The sequence below is a fragment of the Anabrus simplex genome, chromosome 7, assembly GCF_040414725.1.
Source record: "Anabrus simplex isolate iqAnaSimp1 chromosome 7, ASM4041472v1, whole genome shotgun sequence".
NCBI lineage: Eukaryota > Metazoa > Arthropoda > Insecta > Orthoptera > Tettigoniidae > Anabrus > Anabrus simplex.
The window spans coordinates 242,932,546-242,957,971 of record NC_090271.1 but is presented as its reverse complement, the minus strand read 5'-3'; the positions used below and the strand labels follow the sequence as shown (position 1 = coordinate 242,957,971).

Genomic DNA, 25,426 nt, shown 5'->3' with positions numbered 1-25,426 from the left:
CTGGTGTGAGGGTTAGATTATTACCAGAGGTGAGTGCGATTACTGTTTTGAACTGGTTCTAAAGGATGAAGTTGTAAATTCGAAAGTGACCGAAAAAAATTTGTTGGCCCTATGCTAAAAGTGCATTGAAAAACTTGTAAATAAATCTCTGCATGCAAGGGCACAGTTATGGGAAAAAACTTTTATGAAATTTGGCAATTTATTGCGTTAGTGTTGTTGATGGGAATAATACAAAAGCCTGAAATAAAAAAGTATTGCTCACAGGACAGTATTCTCAAAACACCAATATTTTATGAAACCATATCACAGGCCTACTGTAAAAAGTGTAAATAGAGTGTAAAGTAAGTTTTTATTATACTTGAATATTATATAAATGTGTTCCCTTAATAATTGTTACTCATTCCTTGCTTCCTAAAATTAAGTAATTTCCTCTGAAAAAACCTCACTTTTATGGCACAGGAGGTCTGCCAAAACCTGCCACTGAAGGGGTTAACTAATGTAGTTGTTTTTTGAATTGTGAACCTCGGGAACTTAATGTCAGATACCTCTAACCTTGATGAGTCCTTGGTGAGGGTGCATGTTTCAAGATATGTAACACATTCCAGTTCTTAAAAACTGCAGGTTCACAGCTTTTCGAAGTCCATTATTTATCCGTTCTTCTTCATTGTTGGATGTTGGTATACAGATCTCTGTCATACCCCTGCCAACAGGTGAGGCATTGAGCAGTAAGTGGACTTACCTGATGGCTAACAACAAAACTAGAAATTAAAGGGATTGTTAAGAGTTGAAATTCATATGATTTCCTATATACACACATGTATTAACCTTCATCCACTTGCGCAGATGGCAGATTGGCCACATTTTTGTATTATGTCGCATATTTCTTACCAGAGAGTTGAGAAAGGCCAGGGAGGGACAGGTATTCCTTAGTTAGTCATCTTGTCTCTAGTAAGAGTTCAGTTTCAGCCCATCCAGCACTCCCTACCGTCTCAGTACAGTCCAAAAGCTGACGGTGCTGGCCAAGCTGCCATCTTGTGAGCGGAAGCGACAATTACTTTTCCATCCCTCAACAGAAAAGTAACTAAATATTTACTTATTTTTGCTAGTATTTTGGAATTATATTAATCTTTCAGTAAACTAGTGTGGTACAAAGTTTTTCCTGTTCATTTTTTTGTTGAAATATAGCTTCTTCCTTTCTTTTTGCCAGAAAATACTAACGATGAGTTTAATGGTCTAGTTACCTACTCTTTTGTTCAGGGCTCAATGATGCCGCAATTCTGACAATATTCTTCAAATTCTGGAGGAATTGGGGAAAGAAGAAGTAACAGTTCTAGATTTACATTATTATTTTAAAAGAAAAAATGTAAAAAAGATGTAAATACATAGACTTAAACCTCTTTTTTTATTTTATGTTTTTCTATAAAATCATATTTTTTGTGTGAAATAGTAAGGAAAAATAAACTTGAAGGACTAAAAATGTGTTATTTTACTAACCAAAAGATAAGGAGAAATAAATTCATTTTGAATATTTCTGCAGTGTACGTGATAAATATGTCTGTGAATTCATTAATAAATATTTTTGGTCAAAATTGTGCTGGTGAAGTTTTGTCAAAATTGCAGTCCTGGTTATTTTGAATGGTGCAGGTGAAGTGGAGAAAATTTAATGGAAACTATTAAACATTGTGGGTGGTCAAGTTGCCATCCGCGCAAGCGTGAATGTGACGCCAGACCGTACGAGAGGATGAAGGTTAAACAGACGATGTACATAGAATATACAAGTACAATTGAAGTTGGACACTTAGTGTGATGTACTGGAACTAGCCTTGCTCAGAAATGCAAGTGGACTCTAAGCATTAGAGAACCACAGAAATGCTAAAGCAATGGTATAACAGAGTATCACGGAGACTCACAAAGCTTTAAGTTGCAACTACAATAAACCCAGAAGAACAAGGGCTTCACATCAAGAATCAAAGTACGGATGATGAATAACAAATGCTAGCAACATCCTCCAAACTTGATCTACTAAGAAATATTCTAAGTAGCGGCACCTCTTCTGGAGACCGATCGCAGTTCCCTAATGTAAGCTGAAGGCAAGATGCCCAAGGCAAAGACTAATGCAATAAGACCCAGTTCCCTTCTTTAGCATATTATTTAAAGGAACTAGAATTTGATGTAATACATTAAAACCTAGGTAATTCAAAGTCGTTGGGATGCAAAAATTGGACTTCACATTTCGTGATTTCGAATTTAAGGCCAATTCATAAATCAGAAATGCCAACCAACCCTTGTTGCTTTACAAAATACTCTAAGACCCGTTACAGCATGCAATTAACCCTAGAACGATTGGGTTGGGTCTGTGGGACCCAGTAGTACGCATTTTCGTAATAGCTACAAGGTCGCAGCACCTACAGGTTTAGAGTGCCCTATAGCTTCCTGAAACATTCTTCAGAATACGCTGCAGCAGTAAACCGGAAGCGTCATCAACGAGCCTTTGTCTATAACCATTGCAAAGTAGCCATGGGTCTCTCAAAGCCAGCCCGACCGTTTATGTAACGTTTGTGTTCCAACATACTAGTGGATTTTGCGTGTGATATATTAGTTCCTTTTAGGTTTTGTGGAGTGTACATTGTATAATTATTGAACAGACAATAGAAATCATTATACAGTAGAAACTTTAACAATGGCATCATGAGCAATTGTGTCTAGGCAGGAAATAGAGAGGATTTTATGTGACGAAGACTGTGAATTTGATGATTCTGATGCTGACGCAGATTTCGTGATGAACAGTGAACATGATTCTAATAGTGAATTAAGTGATGGTGTTGGGGAAGAAACAGATAATATTGACATTACAAACATCCGCGAAGCCACTATTTCCAACAACAGTGCTTATAATGCTCCAGGCACAAGCTGCAGGTACATTCCAGATGAGGGTAATCCCTGTCGTTATTTTGTTGGTAAAGACAATAAGACTAAATGGAAGAAAGACAAATTCCCAGAAAATGTCCGCACACGAAGCCACGATTTAGTTTCCACTCATTTACCAGGACCTGTAAGGGATGCTATGAATGTGCACACTCCATTAGAATCGTGGTCATTATTTTTCAATGAACCTCTTATAGACTTGGTAGTTGGTAGTTGGTGCAACTAATATTTTTATACGATCTGTTACATCTAACTACAAGAGTGCCCCAACAATGTGCAGAGAAACTACAAACAAAGAGATCATGGCTTATTTTGGTCTCTTATATCTTGCTGGCACATTACATGGAAGTAAAATGAATATTGAGGACTTTTGGGATACAGAGGGAACAGGAATTGAAATATTTAGAGCTGGTATGTCTCTGAAAAGGTTCAGGTTTGTTACACGTGTTATTTGTTTTGATGATATCCATTCACGGAATGAAAGGAAGTGTAAAGATAATTTAGCAGCACTTAGGGAGCTCTTGGACCTCTTTGTACTGAATTGTAAGAAGTATTACTCACTTTCAGAATTTGTTACTATCGATGAAATGCTAGTACCATTTCGAGGGAGGTGCCGATTTCAGATGTATATCCCCTCTAAGCCATCAAAATATGGTATAAAAGTCTTCTTGATGGCTTGTGCTAAGAGCTATTACATTAAAAACTTAGAAGTTTATGCTGGAACTCAAGCAGAAGGCCCATTTCATGTTAGTAATAAGCCCGGCGATGTTGTCTTATGACTAGTGAAACCAATAAAAGGCAGTGGTCGAAATGTAACAGTAGAAGAAACTTCTAACAGAAAACAAACTTACGCTTGTTGGTACTTTGAGGAAAAACAAGTATGAAATACCAGGGGAATTCCTTGCAAAGGAATCAAAAGAACAATATTCAAGTTCGTTTGGATTTCTGGAGGAGGTTACTATGGTGTCGTATGTGCCAAAATGTAACAAATGTGTAATTCTACTTTCCTCTATGCATCACATGGCAGAAATTGATGAAGAAAGCGGTGTCAAAATGAAGCCAAAAGTCATCACCTGCTACAATGACACCAAGGGTGGCATTGATGTAGTGGATGCTATGAGTGCACTGGCCATTATGTTTATTCTTTACTGTACTGAATATTGCTGCCCTAAATGCATATGTTATGCTAAAATCCAACCTTGTGGTTATGAAAAGGTGTGTGTTCCTCAAGGAGCTTGCAAATCACTTGTGCAACCGTACATGGCAGAGCGAGCACACCAAAGTTTTCTGCCTCGAGAAATTCGACTTCTGGCTGCGCGACTTTTGGGGGCAGCTATTGAAAACAGAGAATTGCCAGAGCCTGGGAAAAGAGGTAGATGTCATATGTGTAAGGACAAGAAGACAAAATACTTCTGCAAGATCTGCAAAGTTTGGGTTTGCCTGACACATACGGAAATGTTGTGTGTAAACTGCGTTAACAATTGAGGAACTTCACCCGAGTGTAATTGGTTAAAATATTGAACCTAAGCAACTTTTTCTTAGGCATTTGGATAACAAATACATTCATTTGCATAAAACAATATTATCAAACTGACATATCAAGTGGACTTTATTTGTTGTGATTTATTTATAAACATTACTTTTTCCAGCTAAAATTTTAAGCTTATTTTCCTTGTAAGTTCTTTTTATCAATAAAGCAATGCAGAAATATAAAATTGAGTTAAAGTTATTGAGAACATTTCATAATCATATTCAATGTATTATATTGTAAAAATAAATAATTTTAAAAAGTTTTATGGATGTTTAGGTTTTGGGTCTACCAGACCCAGCCCAACCTTTCTTGTTACATTTTCCACCCGACCATTCTAGGGTTAACCTTAAATCACAGTTTAAACCTTTCAGATGCCATGGAAAAGAACTATTTCCAAAATGTATGCAAAAGAGTGCATTTACAGTACCTATTAAAACAATGCACCTGGATAAATCACAGGCAAACATAACCTCACATAACAAAAGGAAAAACGCACTATTCAAAGATGAGGATAAATTATGCTGGATTACCTATGCAAATGCTTTACTTTTTGTATTACTGTACTGTTTGCATTTTTTTAGATGCCCTTAAAACATCGTGGTTTATCGAACCTTCCCCTGACGAGAGGAGAAAATTTATAATGTCCAATAATGGACCATTATATTGGTATTATAAATTTACTCATTCAGGACAAATATTTTAGGTTCCCTATGGGAATCAACATCTACATCATTTGATGGCCAGACAGGCATCTATTTTTGGAAATGAGACATAGCTCTCATAGTGCATTGACACTGCTGATGGCTTCAAATAGCCTATGCAGTGGCCTCCACGGGACCTTCGCCGTCCAACGGTTTTCAATCACCGCAAGTCAGGCACGTAGGGCATTCCCTATTGAAAAAGTGAACTGAACAGGTGGACAACGAAAATCGGGGAGGTTTCACCTCAGGACGAGCCCATTGCCAGGAACTACCACACTACCCAGGGTGACTACATTGTCCTGCCAGTCTACTGGAACATACGTGCACACCATGTTTCCATTTTCTCCTCACTATTCGACTACTACAATGGCCACTACTAGTACCACCACTACCACCATCATGGATCTCAGCCCATCAGCCGCAGTCGCCTACCACTCGGCGGTCATGTCGAGTTTTGCAGCGCCAGATTCATCCCAATGACGCCAGCTCCACAATGGAATGCCTCCAATTTTCAGTTTAAATTTTCGAGTCTGCCACCAAGTTCTCCAGCACCTGAGGAACGAGTCCAACAATACGCATCAGCAGTGGCACGAACTGATCCATCGCTACCCATGGACACCTCCGTTCAGGCTATTCCTCCTCCAACCACTACTGCCACACACACTTCCAATTTTCCCCAGCTTACTTTCTCCGCTGTTTCCGGTACTCGACGCCCTATCACTCGCTCTCGTTTCCTCCAACCCGCCCCAGCAGGAACTCATTCCTTCTTACTCACTAGTCCTTCCTCTGACTTCCATTCACCCCACGCCATTTTCTCCACCCTATTACGCTACAACATGCGCCGAGAAGACGTAGCGGATATCCGCAAAACTACAAATGGAGTCATCATCCAGGTCAACGGACCCACTGCTGCCAACCTTCTCACCACGGCCATCGGCGCTCAACATCTCGGATCCAACAACCCGTTTCAACCCCTCCCACAGCCATCTCTCAAAACTCCACCTCCCTCACCACGCTACAGCCTCCTTAGTTGCGTCATTCGCAGCGTCGACCCCTCTATTTCTGAAGACACAATCATCTCCGAGCTCAACGCAGAAGACATCCCGGCGAAAAAGGCATTCCGGATCAGGAACGCCACGGGTCCAACTTACATTCTTCTCCCCACACCAGCAGACATCGACCGGGTACTAGCCAGCGGAGTCTCGATTCACCGTCACCACCATAAGGTTGAACCTTCACGTGCACCGCCTCCCCAATCCATCAGGTGTGAGAGGTGCCTCACCTACAACCATCATCTCACCACGCACTGCACTGCCCAACGCCCATCATGTGGACACTGCAACCAACAACACGCTACGTTCCGCTGTCCCAACACCCACCAACCACCCCAGTGTCATACCTGTGGAGGCACTCATCCCGTATACTCCCACCATTGTAGAAGCCGCCCTTCCCCTCCCCATAATCGCCCAACCTGGTGGCCCCTATTAGAACCATAGACCCGCCCACATCGCCCAATCGCTCTTTATTCTCCCCACCCACCGTAGAAGATCTCATCCGTTTTGTCACTCTCTCCCTACTCAACATTCACCCCTACAATCGCTCCTTAGTCCTCCATCACCTACAGGCCGCAGCCAACCAAACCTTAAACCTCCACTTCTCCACCACGCATTCCGGCTTAAATTCTCACTGAAATTCTCATTTCAGTTTCACTCCTCTGGAAACAATGGTTTAACCTCCCGTACTCTCCTGTATATCTTCCAGGTCTCTAAGTGTTTTACAAGAACAATGTCCCATGGTTAAATATTTTCACCGTTCGCTGTCTGTCTTCATATCTGGTATCCCAGGCGTCGGATAATGGACAATCCCTGAAGATTTGTAAAAGCTGTAAATTATGTTATTACCAAAAAAAAAAAAAAAGACAAACTGTCTGAAACCCTTCCACTTTAATATGCATATACTTTTTGCTTGTATGTATGTTCTAAAAACAAAAAAAAGAAAAGCAATAATAAGTGAATAAATACAATAGTAACATCCTTAGGCATAGGCAAAATTCCTCCCCCATCTCCTCCTCCTTCACATCCTTTACCCACCTCCTTCTTCCATCACATCTCCCCAACCCGCCCACATCTCTTGGCCAGAGAGAGGGCGTAACCCTCTAGGTGGCCCGCCCCACCCCTTCAGGGTGGGGAATGAAAACATTCTTAGATAGATAGATACCCTCCACGGTATGCACTAGCCTTGCATCTTGGTTGGTGTGCTAAGTTCCAACTGACGAGCCTCCCTTCTTACACGAGGGCGAAATGCAGGCAACCAAGAATGAGTTAGCTGGAAAATTTATTATGTCCAATAACGGACCATTATATTGGTATTATAAATTTACTTATTCAGAACAAATATTTTAGGTTCCCTATGGGAATCAACATCTACATCAGGAGGAAGTCTCTCGCTTAGTGTGCATTGCAACATTTGCAACACAGTACAATGACCTTCAGCCTTGTATGATTTCCCGGCTGGCACTTCTCTCCTTTAAAACCATAAGTATGTTTGGGCTCAGCATTAAAAAAAAACAATGCAGTTTCATCGGCACTGACAATAATGTTCGGTGCATACGAATTGATTATATGAGCCATGCTTTTTCACCAACTGTCGTGTTCACGGATTCTGCTTCTCCACACACTGCCTGCTATGTGATATTGTGATGTTCCTTAAAACACTGAATACAAAAGAATTATGATTTTACTCAAACTTAGCAAATATGAAGCATGCTGTAGACACACCGATGTGAGTGAAAGTGCGGTAAGCTAACCGTGCCCATTACGGAAGACGCGTTCCATCATGATGCAGATAAATTGTGAATTTAAATTATTCTGTAAAACACTCATTTTTTAAACATGTAAAGGCAGTTTTGAATTAAAAGTCTAAATTTTGGTAATGGGACCAACATTGTTCTTTGAATTATGAATTATCCGCATTTCAAATGAAACAATTTCAATAACATGCAAAACCATACCTCATGTTTCTCGTAACGAGAGCTTCTTCGAATTAGGTGGGATTTTGAATTAACCAATTTTGAATTATCAAGGATCTAGTGTATTATCCCTTCTCTTATCATCTGGGTGTTGCCCAACTTCTGTTGGTTATCACCTCCCCTGGTATAGTTACTCGAACCCATGGCAGGTGCACTTCCCCCCACCCTGCATACACAGCAGTTCTCATCTTCATAAATAACAATAAACATGACTCACCATCTCATAATAAATAGCCGTTCTTGATTTCATAATACTTGATTGGGGTGGTCCATTACTTCTAAGTTATAGGACACTTCAAACTACCCCTTCGCTTCCTATTTCCAAACATTGGTATTGAAACATGGGTTTTTACATTGCTTGTATCCACTTACTTGTGGAACTTTTGTGACCACACACAACTCTGTTTATATTACATCTACATCTTGTGTAGCCTTCCTTCTGCCCCAATACATAACTGCCTAGTTAGCACAGAATAATCACTTCATACTATGTAATGCTTATTGTATGTTACAGTTGCTACTTTAAAACGTGGGTTCGTCTACAGACACGACACCTCAGATTGAGATCAAAATGGATGTACAAGAAGGTATATACAGGGTCTCTCATATAAACCCAGACCGAGCACCAACTTAGCTCACAGGGGCGAAATGCTTGGCAACCAGGAATAAGTTAGCTGGAAAATTTATAATGTCCAATAACGGACCATTTATATTGGTATTATAAATTTACTCATTTGGGAAAAATATTTCAGGGTCCCTATGGGAATCTACATCTATATCATCTTATCGCCAGGCAGGCATCAATTTCTGACAATGAGAGAAAGTCTCTCACAGCACATTGGCACTGCCGATGGCTCCAAGTAGTCTACGCAGTGGCCTCCACATATGCACTAGCCATGCGTCTTGGTGGGTGTGCTATTTACCAACTGATGAGCCCAACTTAGCACACTGGGGTGAAACACTGGCAACCAGGAATGAGTTAGCTGGAAAATTTATAATGTACAACAACGGACCAACAATATTGATATTATAAGGTGGACTTCACCAGGAAATTGCTGAACAAATGCATTGCATACCTGTTGAGCCTACTCATACTTAAAAAAACCTTTTACATATGAAAAATAACTGCCTCACCATGTTAACAGCTGAGATTCAGAACGGCGACTGCTAGGTCGAACACGTGCACGCTCCTTGCAAGGTTAAGAACTATGCGCGCGCCTTCAGTACTGCTGCTTAAGTCTCCGAGAGTAAAAATGCCACTGGGTGGTCTGGGTTTATAAAAGACCCTGTATTTGAGATGATCAATGCAGTCTTTTACCTTTGCTGCTTCGTTGGCACTTGCTTCAGAGTGTTTCTGTTACTTGTTTTTCTTTCCTTTTTTTTTTGCTAGTAGTTAGTTTAGTGATTAGTGATGCAAGGACTGGGAAAGTATTGACAATAGTCTTAATTAAGGTACAGTCCCAGCATTTACCTGGTGTGAAAAATGGAATCACAGAAAACTATCTTCAGGGCTGCCAATGGGAATCAAACCTCCATTTTCCAAATCCGAGCTCACAGATATACAACCCTAATCACCCAGCTAACTCACTCAGTTTTCTGTTACTTCTGCTTCCAACTACAACATTATTATTTTCTTCCATTGGTAAATGATAAATACAAACTCCTTCAGCTTATCTTACAAGGTAAAATTAAAGGAAGGAGAAGTAGGGAAAGAAGGAGAATATCTTGGCTATGATATCTACGAGAATTATATGGGCTCAGTGCCCCCATTCCTTTCTGAGTTGCTGAGAGCAAGAATCAGATCACCCTGATGATAGCCACACATCCAATGAGGATATGGTACAAGAAGAAGAAGAAGAAGAAGAAGAAGAAGAAGAAGAAGAAGAAGAAGAAGAAGATTATTCAATATAATAAATTCCCAAAGAAGGAGAATAATTTGGTTGGAGGAAACAAGAGAGGATCTGCATGAATTGAACATTAGGGAAGACATCATGGGAAATCAAAAAATCTTCAGGATCTCAGTAAATAAACACACATTTATGGTGAAAACTAGCAGCAGGATTGGTCAGAAGAATGGAAGAGGCAAGACAATGAGGTCGTGAAGAAATATTGGAAGAATAGGAAGGCGAAAGTCATCAAGCCAATGAACAAGTTCCAATACGCCTTATGAATGGGTACAAGGAAGTAATAATGACAATAATAATAATAATCATCATCATCATCATTATCTTTTATCATGTTCATCATATAACAAAGAAAGCATCAATTTAGAAAAATGTTAAATGTTATTTTAGAAATGATTTGCATGTTACTTAATTTTTCTTTGACCTTGTTTCATGTGTTTCAAGGGCCTTACCTAGTGTTGACTATAGGTGTGGTAAAGTCAATATCTTCACACCTTGGGACAGTCATTTGGATGCAACTGACTGAGAAGTTCACTGCCCCATTGATGAGCATTCCAACTGCGCCAGACCACGATCCATTCTCTTTCACACCAAAATTATCCATAACATGTATTACGTAGCTAAAACAAAGCACTGACCTTTTAGCCAAGGATACTGAATACAGTATGCACAAAGAAATGAAAAAGAATCCAGAAGTCCATCAAAATCGAATAAGTTACTCTGTTCTGCATACTCTTTAAAATCAATCAGTTAATTAATCAATCAATCAATCACCTCTGATCTGCATTTAGGGCAGTCACCCAGGTGGTAGGTCCTGTATCACTTGTTTACCAAGTTTTTTTTATATAATTTCAAACAATTTGAAAATTTATTGAACATCTCCCTTGGTAGTTATTCCAATTCCTCCTCTTCCTATAGTCAAATATTTCCCCTAATTTAACATTTGAATTCCAATTTTATCTTCATATTATGATCTTTCCTACTTTTATACTTTTAAAAATATCACTCATGATTATTCATCTATTAACGTAATCCCATGCCATTTCTCCACTGACAGCTCAGAACATAGTGCTTAAATGTCAAAAACATATCAGATGTAAGGCTTTTCAGGCGTTTTGCTCTATTAACCAGCGTTTCATCTTAGGTCTGACTCTAGACTCATCAGAGTGGGATGTGTCAGACCCTACCCACTGACGCTGGGGTGTATCCCACTCTGATGAGTCTAGTGTCAGACCTAATACGAAATGCTGGTTAATAGAGCAAACCGCCTGAAAAGCCTTACATCTGATATATTTTTGACATTTTTGACATGCTCTATTGGTGAAAAATATCTAACTCCCTCCATGGGAGTTTAGAATTTTCTACATAGTGCTTATTCAAACAATTATAAGCTATAAATTTCATTTTTGTTCCATACTGAAGTGCAATTATTTTCAATACAGTATATCAATTAAATAATATTACATCAATCTTGGGACTAGTTTCAGCCACTTAGTTGCCATCTTAAGCCAAATAAAAAATAAACAGATTATGTGCTAACTAAAACATATGCATACCAGACAAAGACAATGTTGAAGGAATAACATTAAAATAAACAAAATAACAAAAATTATGGTTACGATCTTCTTGTCATAATATGATGTCTTTAAGGTGACTTAGGACCTCAGGCAAAGGAGTAAATCTGTACAGTGAAATGCACAGTATATCTAATGTCTGATGTAGAACAAGCACTGACTTGTAGGAAGCAGGCAATGTAAACAAAGGAGTGCACAGGGAGAGGAGGGGAGGGGGTAAAGAAGGGAGGGGAAGGGCAGGGATGGGGAGGGTGAGTAAGGGACGGAGAGGGGGTGGGAGGGGAGGAGAGAAGGGGTGTCTAAGATGGGGCTGAAGGATGCAGAAAGAAAGACTGCTGCTGAGAAGGGAATTCAAAGAGATTATAAAAGAAAGAATTATTTTTATCTGAAACATGATTACTAAAGATAGGAATTAAAAGGTAAAATAAAATGTTTCATTTCTCTGAAATTTCACTTAGATTCAAGTTAGGATGGAAAAACTGTTCCAGAAGGATAAAACAATTTTCCATAATATTGAGCAGGGGCCTTTTTGTGTAACTTTGAGAATTTTCATGTCTTGGTTGATATTAGCGAACTTACGGTTACTATTACCCATGTGCTGTCCAATGGCCAAAAATCAGTTATATTTCAGGGCGTTAAACGTACTCTAAGTATCTTGTAAGGAAGCTCCTATCTATTTTGACGTCATGCTTTTTAAATATATTCGTGATTTGGTAGACTTGTTTATTATTAAACGTAGAAGTAGATAAAAAATTGTTGTGAGATTTTTCTTTTGTTAAGGTGGTTGAAGGTTGGTGTTTATGTTTATTAATGATTTTCTCTATAAAGGAGCTGCTGTAGCAGTTAAATTTAGCTATACTGCAAATGGTGTTTAATTTGTTTAATTTACTTTTAAGTTATTTTTAAGACAGTGGGATGCTAAAAATGCAGTGTACCATATTATGGTATGCTACACATTTATGGGCGTGTGGATGTATGGAATCTTGATGGATTGTGTTAGCAGTTTGCGCTGGTTTTCTAAAAATCTTGCAGCTCAATGAACCAGATTGTCTGATGATTGTTAGATCTAAATAATTGAGTTTTTTATTGTTCTCTGATTCTAGTGTAAACCTGGTATGTGGGTCAATGTGATAAAGATTGGATAGAATGGTGATGGCATCAGTTGCACTTTTGTTCATGATCACAAGAGTGTTATCCACATATCTTGTCCAAAAAGTAATATTACTCAAGATGTTGTTATTATTAATTTTGGTGGGTTCAGAATGATCCAGATAGATTTCAGCTAGGATTCTTGATGGCAGCAATCCTGTAGCTAACCCATTTTGCTGATAAATGGTATTGTCAAATGTGAAATAATTGTTATTCAAAACCATTTTTAGAATAGAGATGAAATCTTGAATTTCTAGTGGGCTCAGGCCACTGTGTTTATTTAAATTGTTGTGAATAATGGACTTCAGATGACTGCCCATTATGTTTGGCATCATGTTACCCTTAGCTGACGTTTTCACTTGATTCAATTTCTCTTCACATCCACAACCATTCCCAACTCTATTTCTTTCTAACCTATACATTCTCCTTAGTCCCTTTATTTCTCTATACCATTCCTTACCACCTTTAAAGGTACATATCCATTTTCACATTGCTCAATAATTGCATTAAATGCATCCCATAGACTGTTTACCTACCATTTCCCACTGATCATAATTAATTTTTTTAAACTCCCTCGTGCCTGTCTTACCAACCATATGGTACTGACTACCAATCCTACTTTTACCATCTTCCTTAACTACAATGAAAACAGCTCTGTGATCACTTGTAGTATCTATCACTTCATTTTCGCTATAGAATTCATGTAGTTTTACCAGCACCACACCCAGAATATTCTTCCCTCTAGTTGGTTCCATGATTTTTTTAAAATTCAGCTGTCCTTTCCAGATTAACTTATTAACATAAATATCTCATAGAGCTGGAGATCACCTGAAAATTTGTGCACATAACAAAATAGTGTATATAACAAAATATGTGGTAGAAGTGTAACCTTGCAACCGTGCAGGCTATGTATTATGGCTGGCGGTCATCTGAAATTATCAACCGTTGATGGATGGCCATGACTGAAAGACATATAAGACATATTTATGATCATTTGATTTTCCCATAGTGGTATTTGGCTGCATTTTTATATTTGGTTCATTATGCTTCCTGTCATTTGCAATACCTCCCCATTTGACATTTGATAAATTGGGATCACCTGCTACAGTCACATTTCTGTGTTGTTTCCCACACAGTTAGTAATTTTAACAAAAAATTCAGCATCAACAGCAGCAGCCTTGCGAGGTCTATACATTCCAAAAACATCAAGTTGCCTATTATCTTTAGAGATAAGCCTTACACCTAGAATTTCATGTTCCTTATCCTTTTTTTTTTTTTCATAGATTGCAAATTCGTCCTTCACCAGTATGAATACAGCCCCTCCTACCATTCCCATCATGTCTCTAGAATAACCACCCCTTCTGTAAGCAAATTTCCACATCTATAATGTTACTTCTCAGCCATGATTCAACCCCTATTACAGAAAATGGTGAATATATATCTATTAAATTATTTAGTTCACAATACTTGTACAGTTTAACACTAACATCTTTATGTCATCCTTACGTGATTTCCAGCTCTCTGTACTTTTATCACCACTCCCTAATCCACTCCATTTCCCTGAATGTATCTCCCTATAACACTTCTAAACAAACATCCTAATTTAAATATGCCACTGCAATTCAGGTGAAGGTCATCTGAGCACAGATCCTTATCTTATACGCATACATTAGGATCTACAAATCTCTCTCCCAGTTTCCCCACATACCCACTCCATATTCTCATTTAAATCCCCTCTCACCTTCCAGTCAGTATCCCACCTACACAGTTTTGCACTTATAACATCTTCCACTTCTTTAAACTTCTCCTGTGCTGTATTAACCAGATCCCATACATTCCCAATTATATTGGTACCTCTACCGGCTTGTCTTACCTTATTGGCCTTAGTCTAATTCCTGGATAGAACTCTAGTCTGGTTCCCTTTCCTCCACACACTTTCCCTATATGCCTAACAGTGGAGTCCCCCATGACCAGAGCCTCAACCCCACATAACTCATTTGATCCCCTCCCCTCATGGTCTCCCCTATCTTTCCTTATGGGTGCAGAACCTACTTCCTTCTACCTTTACTTCCTCCCCTAACCCTGTTCCACCTCCCTTTTCCTACCCTCTACTCTACATTATTTTACTTTATTTTAGAAAGCTACATTTTCCTTTCCTACTTTTCCTTTTCTCCTACTTCTCCCCTGCTCTGCAACAGTTCCCTGCTCCTAGTCTTCCCTCTGCTGTTCTACCTGCAGTGACTCATACTGATTTCTCACTGACACTTGTCTCGAATTCTGCCCGTGAATAGAACCCTTTGCCCTTAATTACCACCCTTAAAACATTAGCCCACCTGTCTTCTACAACTTCCCCTTTCCTTCCCAACCCTTTTCTACACCTGCCATTTCCTGCACATTACATGAGAGAGAGAGACTTTCATTTCTGCCTTCATGAGAGTCTCCATAAAATTCTCATGGATCACAGCCCATAACCATCTAGAAAACATGAAGTTAACAGTTCCAAATTTAGAAATATCATAATACTTGACAAATGAAAAGAAAATACTGACCTGAAATTGAGACTCTCTGATAACTCTCTGATGATATCTGGAGTAAATCCTCGTGGTTGGAATGTTTCATCAATCATTGTGAATGGTTGATACTGGAATGAATACACCTACAAGTTAGATATTAAGACACACATACTGAATATCTGATAATTCATATTTTTCAATCTCATCATTTACTGATGTGACATTAACGAATATATGGAACATAGGTATAGGTTACCCAGACATGCCAACTCCCCCGATTTAAGTGGCAGACTCCCTATTTTTTGGTCCTTCCTCCCTCTCTCATGATGGCAGAGACTTACCTCACAATTCTGAGAACACATTTACTATTCCTGTATTTTTTTGAAAATCCCAGGTTTTTCCTCATTCTTTAACCATTTGACATACTAATTTTAATGTACTGAGCATGTGCGTGTATACTATTTTTTCATGCATATGAAACAGTTTTATGCTACTACGATTTATACATGTAATCCACAACATACTGAATTTTAATCATACCCTTGTTTGATGTGATGAAGTACAACACCCAGAAGAAAAGTTTATGTAAGTTTTAATGGTGTGAAACTCCCTAAAACACTCTGGGAAATTCAAAGCCACCAAATACTTTCAGAGGTGTATCTCATTAAACTTTTCTTGCTTGTCTTGCTTTCAACACAGCCATGGCACGGTTTACGGTTATAAGCCTTGTGAAATGTTCCCAGTGAACTCATATAGGGTGAGTTGGGATTTTTCTGTGAATAACTGATTGGCAAAACTGTTTCTTTCAGTAGCTATCTCATCCCATAAAGAGTTGTGAATCACTTGTTGAAAAATGTGCACAGGGGAGGGATCTGGAGGGCGGGTCCTGTTTATGATGGGTTTTATTCCAGAATGTCATATAAAATCATATTTGGATGGTTTATCACCTGTTTTATTTAATTATCAGCCATCTTTTTTTTTTTTTTTCTTTTTTTTTTTTTTTTTTTTTTTTTTTTTTAGGCAGGATGGATCTTTGTCACTTTCAAATGCGTCATCACTTCCACGTGAAATTTTTTGTTATGCTGCTATAAATTTCACTGCTAGTACATAAAATTAATTTTCTAAAACTACATCACTTCCCAATTCACTCTGACTATCCCATAATATATGTTTCATTTTATTCCTTGTAATACAATGTTTCCTAGGGCCGGCCATTTCTGCTGACCAGAAGACTTGGCCGTGCGGTTAGGGGCGGGCAGCTGTGAGCTTGCATCCGGGAGATAGTGGGTTCGAATCCCACTGTCGGCATCCCTGAGGATGGTTTCTGTGGTTTCTCATTTTCACACCAGACAAATGCTGGGGCTGTACCTTAATTAAGGCCATCGCCATTTCCTTCCCATTCCTAAGCCTTTCCTATTCCATCATCACCATAAGTCCTATCTGTATTGGTGCAACATAAAGCAAATAGCAAAGAAAAGCATTTCTGCTGATTATCAAGCGGGTAATCACCCTACTTGGAGAGTGATTGCCTGCTGCATAATGCAATCTCTTGTATGATTTTCACTCCAACTTCAAGAGAGAGAGAGAGCAGATTCTCAGCTTTCAGATGGTATACTGCATGTCATGCCATTTATGGACAGAAGGCTTGAACTAGTTGCAGAAAGCTTACCTCTCAGTAGACCACCTGTCAGACGTCTGTGTTTGAATGGTCACTGCATGCGCGGCCACCTGGCAGGTGGCAAAGTATGCCAATGAGTTAAGTAGCTTGATAGAACTGATGTACAGTGGGCACTGGCAACACAGATGCAATCGGCTGGTTGTAATCTTAAATATGACAGAATCTCTAATGTAGTGCTTTTTATTTTATCATTTGCACATAGCAATGCCAGTTGTGAGACTATTTTTAGCATATTTACAAGAACAAAAACTCAGATCAAAGCTTCCTGAAAAGGAATTCTGGAAAAAAATTAACCTTAAAACCCGTTCAACAAGGCCAGTGCTTTGAGCATAAATGTAGTTCAGAAATTTATAAAGAGGCCTAAGGCAGTTACAATGAGGAGTCGTGTGTTCTAACGCTCAGGTACATGCAGAATAAATAAATAAATAAATGATGTAATTGAGTAGTAAAATGTGTTATATATTCTTCAAAGTTATGTCATCAATGATGTCATAACATGTTGGGATATCCAGCAAAAAAACTCCTGATTTTTTTACTTTTGATAGTTGGCACATCTGGGTTACTTGTTAACAGAAGTTATATTGTCTTTTCTCTAAATGGGTGTTTGACTTTGTCTGCAGTCAGCTCTATTGTCTTTTAACTTCAGTTATCAACACTCTGAAAAAAGGAAAAGGATTTTAGACACAGTATTTTTGTATCAGTTGTTGTGTTAAAGAGAAATAGAGAGTTTATCACATCCTCATCACATTAAGCAAAGCAGAATGAATTCTAATCTCCAAAGAATGTTATCAACTGAAGAAAGGGAAGGATTTTGGAATCAGGGAAATGAAAGATTACTTGGTACCAGTAAAGTAGTTAGACATTAACAATTCTGTATTCTATAATTGTGCCACCTACTTTGACATTTTGTTCTTTTTCTGCTGTTAATGTATTTTGATTCTTTAAATTTTTCCATTTCATTATATTGTTTTTAAAATATTCAGGTTTCTTCATTGATATCATTTATATGTATAGATCACCAAATACACTGACTGACAGAGCAAATGCAACACCAAGAAGGAGTGGTTCGAAAGGGATGAAAGTTGGGGAAAAAACAGAGACGGCACGGACGAATAATTTATGTTTATTTCAAACCGATATGCAGGTTACACAATGCGCACGGCATCGACTCAGTAGGATGTAGGACCACCGCGAGCGGTGATGCACGCAGAAACACGTCGAGGTACAGAGTCAATAAGAGTGCGGATGGTGTCCTGAGGGATGGTTCTCCATTCTCTGTCAACCATTTGCCACAGTTGGTTGTCCGTACGAGGCTGGGGCAGAGTTTGCAAACGGCGTCCAATGAGATCCCACACGTGTTCGATTGGTGAGAGATCCGGAGAGTACGCTGGCCACGGAAGCATCTGTACACCTCGTAGAGCCTATTGGGAGATGCAAGCAGTGTGTGGGCAGGCATTATCCTGCTGAAACAGAGCATTGGGCAGCCCCTGAAGGTACGGGAGTGCCACCGGCCGCAGCACATGCTGCACGTAGCGGTGGGCATTTAACGTGCCTTGAATACGCACTAGAGGTGACGTGGAATCATACGCAATAGCGCCCCAAACCATGATGCCGCGTTGTCTAGCGGTAGGGCGCTCCACAGTTACTGCCGGATTTGACCTTTCTCCACGCCGACGCCACACTCGTCTGCGGTGACTATCACTGACAGAACAGAAGCGTGACTCATCGGAGAACACGACGTTCCGTCATTCCCTCATCCAAGTCGCTCTAGCCCGGCACCATTCCAGGCGTGCACGTCTATGCTGTGGAGTCAATGGTAGTCTTCTGAGCAGACGCCGGGAGTGCAGGCCTCCTTCAACCAATCGACGGGAAATTGTTCTGGTCGATATTGGAACAGCCAGGGTGTCTTGCACATGCTGAAGAATGGCGGTTGACGTGGCGTGCGGGGCTGCCACCGCTTGGCGGCGGATGCGCCGATCCTCGCGTGCTGACGTCACTCGGGCTGCGCCTGGACCCCTCGCACGTGCCACATGTCCCTGCGCCAACCATCTTCGCCACAGGCGCTGCACCGTGGACACATCCCTATGGGTATCGGCTGCGATTTGACGAAGCGACCAACCTGCCCTTCTCAGCCCGATCACCATACCCCTCGTAAAGTCGTCTGTCTGCTGGAAATGCCTCCGTTGACGGCGGCCTGGCATTCTTAGCTATACACGTGTCCTGTGGCACACGACAACACGTTCTACAATGACTGTCGGCTGAGAAATCACGGTACGAAGTGGGCCATTCGCCAACGCCGTGTCCCATTTATCGTTCGCTACGTGCGCAGCACAGCGGCGCATTTCACATCATGAGCATACCTCAGTGACGTCAGTCTACCCTGCAATTGGCATAAAGTTCTGACCACTCCTTCTTGGTGTTGCATTTGCTCTGTCAGTCAGTGTAATTTTTATCGAGTCATGATATTTCAAACATTTGTTGTTTTCTTCACTTCATTTGAATCATTTACAGTGAGTTTCTCTCATTGCTTGGCCAGCAGGCATGCCCAGCTCATCTGCCTCCGCTTGACTCATCACTCACCATTCTGCAGCATAGCAACGAGGACAACACTTTACTCTCTTTATCTGTGCATGACATGAGATAACAATTAAAATTAAGAAAATAAGAATTAACAAAATTAATAATTAATAATTAAGAAAATAAGCTCACACCTTATGACAGATGTTGGAAATGTTCTCCTTCTGCATCCATACATTTCTGACATCGTCTTAGGAAACTCCAATTCACACGCATAAGTACGTCTTCCGTAATTTAGGCTATTTCTCTCTGGATATGTTCCTTGAGGTTTTCTTGCATACACTTTATTTTTTAAGCTCCCCCATAAATAAAAGTCATGAACAGTTACATCTGGGGACCGTGGTGGCCATAAATCTGTACTAATAACACGGTCTTAAAAATGGTATGGTTTCAATTTCAACATTTTTTGTATCCCGCCATGCTGAGCTCTTTGAAACCCCAGCTTCTTGTCCAAGTTGTCTTAGGGATTTTGTAGGCGTATGTTCTAATCTTTCTGCAATTTTGTTTACTTTTTCCTCATTAAGTACATGTTTTTTTAACACTTCACCTCTTATCGAGTAAAGAACCAGTTCCTCTCAATTTGTTTACAAGTTTCTGCATGGTCTCTCTATGTGAAAACTGTGTTACAAATTGCCTAATAACTTTGCTGCAAGACTCTGGCTTCATATAATTATCATGCATAAAGACCCTTTCTTCTACCATGTACACATGTGGAGGCATTGTGAGAATTATACCTCAAAGTAACACTTCACAACTTGAGAACAGTTGGAGCGGTCGATCAGCACTTAATCCTTAACTATGGATGTACATTTACAGTGACATCAACATGGATGTGAGGTCACAGAGACCGCTTCAAAATTAATGTGACTACGGAAGGGATGATTAATGAGAGAAGTTGCTAGCTGTTTTCATTTGAATAATTACACTTTATTCAACCCAAAACCACAACAACATTTTTCATTTGTTAATTTGTAGAACCCTCATACCTTCAGATTACAGTCGCAGCAATTTTCGTTACTCAGAATGCACTGTTCCATTTAAACACACATATCCTTTACACTATCAACAAAAATGGACCCTAAGTTGGGTATTAAAGTTGTTTGATAACCGCTGCACTGAAAATTAACCACACATAAGACTGATCTCTGGTTAGGGTAGAAATTGAAAGCATTCAACTTAGCCCTTAATGTTACTCTCACTCAACACATTTGAAGCATATCTTTCTTGTACACTCCAAGCATACTGGTTTTTCATATCTGTAGCACTTGTAATATTTTTTTCCTTTTCTTGCTGGTGGGCACAGATGACAAGTTATCTGTTTTTCAAGCTTCTCCTCGGGATGCTCAAAATTCTACAGATAGTGCCTAGAATATCTCTTGGGATCCTGGGATTTGATAATCTTATTATAATGTGTGCTCTGGTGAGTTGAGCAGCAAGTTCTTTCAGAAAATGTTGACTGGTCATTTGGGGGCTCTTGCAATAGGACTGATGCAAGATATTCACATTCACAGCTGCAATATCTATATATATAAAATAACTTGTCCTGACTGACTGACTGACTGACTGACTGATTCATCATCGCCGAGCCAAAACTACTGGACATAAAGAGATGAAATTTTGGGGATATATTCATATTAAGACGTAGGTGCTCGCTAAGAGAGGATTTTTGGATATTCCCTCGCTAAGGGGGTGAAAACGGGGGTGAAATTTTAAAATGAGTTGCTCTATATCTCAAAACTTTAAAAGTTTACAGATGTAAAAATTGGTATTTAGAATCTTCTTTAAAAATAAGGAAACACGTATTTTTTTGTTTTCAGAGAATCCCAATAGGAGGGGTGAAAAAGGGTGAAAATGGGGAAAAATGGGTTGAATGCCTTTAATCAGGATACCGGTACCTATATCTCAGAAACTGAAGATATTACAAACCTGAAAATTGGTACTTTTGATCTCTTTTAAAAATAAAGAAACACGTAATTTTTTGTTTTTGGAAAATCCAATTAATGGGAGGGTGAAAAGGGGGTGAATTTTTAAAATGAAGGAATCTATATCTCCAAACTTTTAAAGTTTGCAGATGTAAAAATTGGTATTTAGAACCTTCATTAAAAATAAAGGAACACATATTTTTTTGTTTTCGGAAAATCACAATAGGAGGAGTGAAAAGGGGCTAAAAAGTGGTTGAATGCCTTTAATGAGGCTACTTATATATCAGAAACTGAAGATATTACAGACCTGAAAATTGGGGTTTGGGATCTCCGTTAAAAAGAAACACATATTTTTTTGTTTCTGGAAAATCCAATTTAGGGGGGTGTGAAAAGGGAGTAATATTTTAAAATGAGTGTATCTATCTCAAAATTTTTAAAGGTTATATATGTGAAAATTGGTATATAGAATCTCCTTTAAAAATAAATAAACACACGTATTTTTTCGTTTTTGAAAATCCAAATATTGGGGGGGTAAAAAGGGGGCAGGGTAAATTTTTTAAAATGAGTGTGTATACATCCTAAAACTATAAAATTTACAGATGTAAAAATTGGTAGTTAGAATCTCCTCTAAAAATAAAGGAAAACGTATTTTTTGTTTCCTGTAAATCCCAATAGGAGGGGTGTAAAAGGGTGAAAAATGGGTTCAATGCCTTGAATGAGGATACATATATCTCAGAAACGAAAGATATTACAGAACTGAAAATTTGTATATGGGATCTCCTTTAAAAATAAAGAAACACGTATTTTTTAGTTTTGGAAAATCCAATTAATGGCGGTTAAACAGGAGTGACAAATTGGGTGAATTTTTGAAAGACTATATCTACAGAATATCTTGGAAACGTAAAATGTTACAGACGTAAAAAGTGGGTGTTTGTATCTCCTGTAAATCTAAAGAAACATAGGTGATTTGTGTTTGGAAACTCCACTTAAGGGGAACTCAAAAGGGGTGAAATTTTAAAATGAGAATTTTTACAGTTTATCTCAAAAAACTTAACATGTTACAGAAGTGAAAAATGGTATTTTTTATCTCTATTAAACATAAAGAAACGTGTATTTTTAGCTTTCGGAAATACCACTTGGGTGAAGGGGGGGGGGGGTAAAAGTGACTGAAAATGGTGTTGAATTCTTTTAATTAGGCTACTGATATCTCAAAAATGAAGATGTTACAGACGTGAAATTTGATATTTGCAATCTGCTTTAAAAATAAAGAAACACGTATTCTCGGAAAATCCAATGGGGGGGGGGGGTGAAAGAATTGAAAAATTAATTAAATTAATTGAATGAGAATACATACATCTAATAAAAACTAAAGTTGTTACAGACGTGAAAATTCGTATTTGGATCTCCTTTAAAAACAAAGAAAAACGCGTTTTGGGGGGAAACCATCTTGGAGGGCGGGAGTGTAAAGGAGTTGAATTCCTTTCATGAGGACACATAAATCAAAAACTGAAGAAGTTAGAGTCGTGATAATTGGTATTTAGAAGATCCTTTACTATTAAAGAAACAAGTATTTTTTGCGGGAAAATTCACTTAGGGGGGAGGGGAGTAGTGTGAAATGAAGTGAAAAAGTAAATTATTTTTATGGGGATACTTATATCTCAAAACTGAAGGTAATAGACGTGAACATTGGTGTTTGAAATCTTCTTTAAACATAAGAAACAAGCCTTTTTAAATTTTTTTTGGGGGGGGGGGGTGCCGGTAAATAAACTTAACGGCGGTGGGGTGTAGAAGGAGGTGAGACCAATTGATTTTACTGTTCTGAATGTACTTATAAGGATCCTCGGCAGCGCGCCGGCCTCTCACAGCTGGGTTCCGTGGTTCAAATCCTGTTCACTCCATGTGACATTCGTGCTGGACAAAACGGAGGCGGGACAGGTTTTTCTCCGGATACTCTGGTTTTCCTGTCATCATCCATTCCAGCAACACATAATAATAATAATAATAATAATAATAATAATAATAATAATAATAATAATAATAATAATAATAATAATAATAATGATGATGTTCCGGACCGTCGTCAAATGTGCGGACCGCGCTGGAAACGGCTCCTGGACGGGTAATGACTAAGAATGCAGTCCGGCCGCGGGTTCAGTGCCTTCTAGGCACCCAATATGACACCACGCCGGATCTCCTGAAGGATTTTATCCATATTAAAAATGATTATATTAAAAGATGGCAAAGATTTACGGACCCAACTGACCGGGAGGAATACCTGAGCCTAGCCCGGGAAGAACGAAATCGATTGCTGGAAAAGAAGATTGAAAATGGGAGGAAACATGCCGTAATCTAATAGAAAACGAGTCAGATCGGGAATTTTGGTGGGTTCTCGCAGAAAACGAGTCAGACCGCGAATTTTGGCGGATTATATATCTAAAACAATAAGCATTCAATTATAAATTTCAGTATAATACCGTAGCGAAGCACGGGTATCTTGCTAGTTGACAATATGGAAGAAGACTACCATCGGTCACCTTCTTGTTCTTCTACCTGTGCAGTGGTTGGCTGACATCTGATCCAACGTATCTACTCCAGACTTCGTAGAATTATAAAACTGAATCATCTCTTCCTTCCCCTTGTCCACATCAGTTGCTTTTCCATGGTGCATAGAGGATACTAACAAAACAGCTTTGTTTCTTTTCGGAACGTGTGAGAGAAGAGTTCTGTCTTTCGTGAAGCCATACATAGAGGAACCGACCTTTCTGTGCTTGGAAGGCAAGAAGTTAGTTGGAATTTCCTTCTTGTTCTTCCTTACTGTCCCAACATAAGTGAGTCCCCTTTTCCTCAGCTCTTGAAAAAGCTCTACTGATGTGAACCAATTGTCACGTGTTATATTCCTATTTGTGACCTGTATTAGTTCCAATAAATGAAGAACTGCCTGAATTGGCTTCAAAAATTTCCTATCTTCCCTTGGAAGACCTATTCCATGTGTCCTTCCCTGAATAAATATATGTATTGTACAAATAACTATAAGAAGTTAGAATTTCCTTCTTGTTCTTCCTACTGTCCCAACATAAGTGAGTCCCCTTTTCCTCAGTTCCTGAACAAGCTCTACTGAGGTGAACCAATTGGCACGTGTTATATTCCTATTTGTGATCTGTATTAGTTCCGATAAATGAAGAACTGCCTGAACTGGCTTTGAAAATTTCCTATCTTCCCTTGAAAGACCTATTCCGTCAGTGTCCTTCCCTGCATAAATACATGCATTGTACAAATAACTAATTTTTGCATCAGTTAGGCACATCAATTTCACTCCATATTTCTCAGGCTTGTTCGGAATATACATTCTGAACTTAAACCAACCTCTGAAACCAATAGCATCTTGTCTACTGTTGCATTTATGCTAAGGGAGTAACACCTTTGAGAGTTCTGAATCAACATATTCAGAAGCTTAGTTATGGGTGCAATAGGATCTGTCTCTCACTGCTGCATTCTGTCTTTAGGGTTGTCAAAACGCAGGCTGCACAGAAGAATGGAAAACCTCGTACCTGACATCACAACACGAAATATTTCACGTCCCGTACCATCAACTGTGAAGACTGAAATGATGTCCTCTTTGTTAGATTTGAAAACCACCGAATAAATAAGAAGGCTTAGAAAAGTTTTCATTTCAACCGCGTCAACATTTTGTAATTCTGGTCAGATAGACTTTTGGTAATTACTTCTCATTGCACTGAGTTTCATATTTGTCTATCATATTAGTAAGTTCACCATTTATTCACTAAATATTAGTGTCCATGCTGTAACAGGATCTACACTGTTTACAACTCAAGCTGAAGGTTGCAAACCGGGAAGGTGAATCACAATATTAAGACGAGGGGTACGCACATTCTGTGGAGGTTCCACAGACAACCATTTGTATCT

General features: G+C 39.1%; 1 protein-coding gene across 1 annotated transcript in view; it reads right to left on the bottom strand.

Moving 5' to 3' along the window:
- The window catches only part of LOC136877083 (glutamate receptor ionotropic, kainate 5), an 89,989-nt gene that overhangs the window by 55,999 nt on the left and 8,564 nt on the right, over window positions 1-25,426 (bottom strand). Inside the window, exons 3-4 of the mRNA XM_067150901.2 lie at window positions 15,362-15,453; window positions 10,542-10,709 (exon numbers count right to left, since the gene is read on the bottom strand). Of these exons, the coding sequence (XP_067007002.1) occupies window positions 10,542-10,709; window positions 15,362-15,453 (260 nt within the window). The remainder of the gene's footprint in view (window positions 1-10,541; window positions 10,710-15,361; window positions 15,454-25,426) is intronic.